This window comes from Mandrillus leucophaeus, unplaced genomic scaffold, assembly GCF_000951045.1.
Source record: "Mandrillus leucophaeus isolate KB7577 unplaced genomic scaffold, Mleu.le_1.0 Scaffold70, whole genome shotgun sequence".
Taxonomy (NCBI): Eukaryota; Metazoa; Chordata; class Mammalia; order Primates; family Cercopithecidae; genus Mandrillus; species Mandrillus leucophaeus.
In genome coordinates this window covers 2,865,109-2,869,549 of record NW_012107586.1, presented here as the reverse complement: position 1 = coordinate 2,869,549, position 4,441 = coordinate 2,865,109, and the positions used below count along the sequence as shown (strand labels likewise).

General features: G+C 57.7%; 1 protein-coding gene across 1 annotated transcript in view; it reads left to right on the top strand.

Moving 5' to 3' along the window:
* The first annotated feature begins 2,874 nt into the window (after window positions 1-2,874).
* The window catches only part of TNS1 (tensin 1), a 203,906-nt gene continuing 202,339 nt past the window's right edge, over window positions 2,875-4,441 (top strand). Inside the window, exon 1 of the mRNA XM_011964571.1 lies at window positions 2,875-3,029. Coding sequence (XP_011819961.1) covers window positions 2,997-3,029 — 33 coding nt within the window. The 5' untranslated portion in view covers window positions 2,875-2,996. The remainder of the gene's footprint in view (window positions 3,030-4,441) is intronic.

The following is a 4,441-nucleotide window of genomic DNA, read 5'->3' as shown; positions in this document are numbered from 1 at the left end:
CTGTGTACTCCATGTCTGCTGTGTGAGACAGGGGTCTGGGCACAGGGTGGGGATCCCAGGATGAACGAAACCATCCGGGCCTGTGGAGAGTCTGCAACTGGCTAGAGCTTGGCAGCGGGGCATTGGCAGCAGGCAGAGGTGGCTGCAGATAGGGTGGCACTGAAAGTGTGGGCGAAGGTGTACAGGCAGGGCTGCCTGAGGCCCTTTTGAGGGGAAGAGAAGGAAGGTTTGGGAAGGAAGCAGTGAATACCTACAGGAGGAAAATATGTGGGGACCCATTGACTAATTGATTGGGTGATTGAGTCATTCTTCAACCATGTCTGGTGCCTACTGTATGCCAGGCTCTGGGGATACAAAACACAGGACATGTCCTTGCCCATGTGTGGGTGGGGGTGTAGACACCAGGCTGTGAAGGAGGAACAAAGGCTGACAAGCCTGGAACAGGGTCATTACACACAGTTGGAGACACCTCAGTTGGCAGAGTCAACATTCAACAGGGAGAATGGTGGTTAATTAGCAGGAAGGACTTCCTGATGATGAGCGATTAATATACAGGAGAGACCCCATAGGCTTGGAGAAGGGGGATGGGGGTATTCTGGAGGGAGGGTTTCTCCAAGGGAACCCCCAGCACTAGGGTCCCCCACTTCCATTCTCGGTCCTAGCTGAGGAGCCTAGGGAGGCAGCAGGGCCTCCTTGGGCTGCGTGGGAGGCCAGACAAGTTGGTGTCGCTGTGACTTGGTCTTTGGTCTGGTTTTCCAGCATTTCTGGGAAGCTCCAAGGTGATTTCTCAGAACTCCAGAGAAAGCTGCCTGTAGGCGTCTTCAGTGACGCCAGCAGTGAAGGGCCTCCCGAGGATAACTCCCCTTTGCTTGCCTGGTGCTCTAGCCAGGGGAGATGGGAGGGTTTGCGGAGGTTTGTCTATGGACATCCCCAGCCGTGACTGCAGGCCCAACCCACTGTGGAACAGTGGTTCATTTCAGTGTTGGTTCATTTCAGTGACATAAAATGTCAGTGAAGCCCCAGTAGGCTTGGGGTAGGGAGTCCAGAGGAGCACTGTGATCCTGGCAGGGAAAAGATGCTAGAGGCAGGATCTTTCCCAGCCCTAGAGCTCTGAAGGACTTGGAGAAGTATGCAGAGGGGACCCTGACTCCTTTAACAGAACAAAGACTCTTCACTCAGGTACTGGCTTTAGGAAGGATGGGAAATTGGCACTTCACTTCAGTGTCCTCCCCTGACTTCTCAGAACCACCAAACAATAGATGGTTAGTTCCTGGTGCCGTGGACAACCTGTGTATCTGAATACAGCAGTCTTTTTTCAGATGAAGAGTCAGTGTTTCCCCTTCATTCTGGGGTTTCCCAGGTAGATGTCTTGGGTGGTCCCTGGGCTGGGAGTCTGCACAAGTGGCTGGGCAGGTCCTGTGAAGGACGAGGCCGGTAGTTGCACGGTATGTGGTGCTGACGGAGAGCGGCATGGCGTGGCCTTGGGTGAGTGGGGGAGGGAGGCAGGGGATCTGTAACCCTTTGTGCATGTGGCCCCGGTGCATGTATAGCACAGTGTGCATAGGAGGCCAGGCAAGAGGACTTTTCTTGCTAAGTGACTCAGTCTAGGAACGAGGTCTCCTAGTGCCTACCCGGGGCGGGCTCTTGTGTGTTGACGTGAGTTGGACTACGTCCTTGTGTGTGTGTGTGTCCACAGGAGGGTGTGGGACTGAGCCCTCCCTCCTTCTCCTGGACAGCTCCAAAGAGCAGAACGGGTGATTCATTGGCCCCCACCCACCCACAGTTGGTCCAGCCAAGGCCAGAGCTCAAAGACGAAGGGTGTTTTTGGAGGGGAACGTGGTGGTTCCAGACAATGAGGGCCTGGGGCAGACTTCGCTGGATTCCCCCTTAGTGCTCCCTGGGAATACTTCTGGGTTCTGACCCAGCTTCCTTTCCACCCTCTAGACCCCAACAATTGTCCCTGGGCAGAGGTGGGGGCGAGGGGAGGGGAGGGCTGGTGGGCAGGGGACGCTGTGGGGAAGAAGGAGGCCTGTGGAATGGTGGGAGGGGAGAACTGGGCCCAAGGAGGGGGAGAGGGGAGGAGGGGAAGGAAGTGGGGAAATGCAAACCAAATGTTGGCCCTGGGTACAGTCAAGAAAAACATACTCTCGCGGGAGCCTGGAGCAGGGTTCCCTTTCAGAAAGGCAGGAAGGGCTGGGACAGATGTTTGGAGGAAAGAAAGAAAGAAGGGGGAAAAAAAAAGAAATAGGAAAAAAATTGGATTGAAACTCACAGCCTGGGGCCAGGGCCATTCTTCCCCAGTCTCGGGCCTGATTTCTTCTGTGTTAAGGCCTGTCCTGGGCTCTGAGCTTGGCGCGTGGGCACCAGAGTCTGTCCCAGTCTGTGTGTGTAAATGCATGTGTCTTCCGAGGAGGCCAGGAAGGCAGGCACGGGTACTTGGAGAGGGGGAGGGGCCAAGGCACCCTGAAAGTGCCGGCTGTGCGGGCCTGGAGCTGCCTGTTCATCCATCAGTGGTCCGGAGGGTTCCAGGAGTGAAGGCCTCCAGGCTGGTTTGCCGGGGGTGGGGGTCTGCAGTGAGGAGGGAGGACTCTAGGCCCACCAGCACCAGATCAGAAGACGGAGGAGCCTTAGTGGCACACAGGGGTTTTGTGTCCCGGGGTGGGGGCGCGGCTTAGGGGGGCCCTGCCTCTGGTAGCTGTCTCTTTTCCCTGTCCCCTTTACGCCCCTGCAAAGCAGGGCTCCTGACCCTCAAGGCCACCGGTGGAGCCTGGGAGGAGGGAGGAGAGAGGAGGCTGGGACGAGGGGGTGGAGTGGGGGAGAGGAGGAGGAGGAGGAGGGAGGGTGAGCTGGAGGCAGCAGGGCGAGAGGCCCAGCAGATGCTGGCGGAGCTGGAGCAGCAGCGGACTCAGACAGCCCTTCTACCAGCGCCGCGGGGACTCTAGTTTCAGGGGCTCTTCGCAGGCCCTGGGCGTGCCCCAGGGACGGGACCGGCAAAGATGACGTGGATCTGTCTGTCCTGCATGCTCTGGGTAGGTCTGGCTGCTTTAGCTACGACATTACTCTTCCTTAAGCCTCCCGTCCCCCAGCGGCCCCTGCCACCTTATCCTTTCGCTGAGAGCCTGGGGTGGGGGGTGTCAGTCTTGAAGGAGGGGCCTTTCTGTCTCTGACCTACAGAAGGACAGACTGACTTGAGCAACCCTCAGCCGGAAGACTTTCCCCACCAACAGGGCCCAGGCCCAGGGACCCGGGTCAGTACATCCCCTGTCCCACCTCCCCGCCCCCCAGTGGAGTCCCAGAGCTGTAAGTGGAAGGAAGCCATGGAGAAGTTTGCTTCTCTTTAGAGCCTTTCCCCCTAACTCACATCCCATAATGGGGCGAAAATTCTTCACCGCCCCCCACTCGCTTGCTGAGCCCAAGAGCTTGAGGAGGAGGCAGTGGTGGGGCTGGGGAGCAGAGAATAGTAGCCCTGAATATTAAGTCTGGAAGAGCTGGACTGGGGGAGAATTCTCAGATTCCATCCCCTTTATTCCTTCTACACCCAGTTTCAGCTTCCACCCACTGCCATCCCTTCCTCCATAGCTCTCCCCTGCTACCAAGACTTCCCCATCCCGGAGAAGGGAGCCATGGCCTGCTCTTCCCCCTTTCTTTCTTGGCCCCAGGTTCAAGAAGGTGGGTCCCAGGATGGGGATGTCTGGGGGGCCAGCAGAGAGGCCTGGGGCCCTGTGGTAAAGGTTAAAAGTCTTAAGGCCAGACCTAGGCTGAGGCTTCTGGGAAAAGGGGGATGGGAGAGGGCTGCCTGCTGCAGAAGGGCTGGGGGTCAGAGGAGGAGAGGACCCCTTCCTCAGAGGGGCTCCTGTGGGACTGTCTTGGCTAGGCAAAGGCATGCATGGGGTCAGGAGGGCGAGGAAGTCGTCCCTGGCTGAGGTTACTGTTGGGCTCTGAGAGAGTGATGACTGGTTTGGGGGAGGGGGCTTCAGGACTGTGATCCAGATGTGGCCTTTCCTGTCCCTTTCCTTGTTCTGGCCACTCCTTGGGAGGGCCCTCTTGGCCCAGGCAAGCCCATGCTGGGGTCAGTTGTGGGAACACAAACTTGGGCAGCCAGGTATCCTCTGGGCAAAGAAAGAAAGGGTTGTGGAGGGGGCCTGGAATGAGGAGGTTTGGGTGGCATGTTGGGCCAGGGTGCTGGGATGGGTTGGATTAATAGATTGAGAGTGACTGCGGAGGCCTGCACACAGGATGCATTTGTGGTTTACTGGGCTGGTGTTGACATCTGGAAAATGGGAGCCTTGGCCAGGTTCGTCTCTGTGCTGAGGACAGAGGTAGGCAGGAGGGAGATCTGCAGCAAGAAGGATGGCAGGTAGACGTCCAGGAGTGACACAAGAAGGACGGCAGGTAGACGTCCAGGGGTGACACAAGAAGGACGGCAGGTAGACGTCCAGGG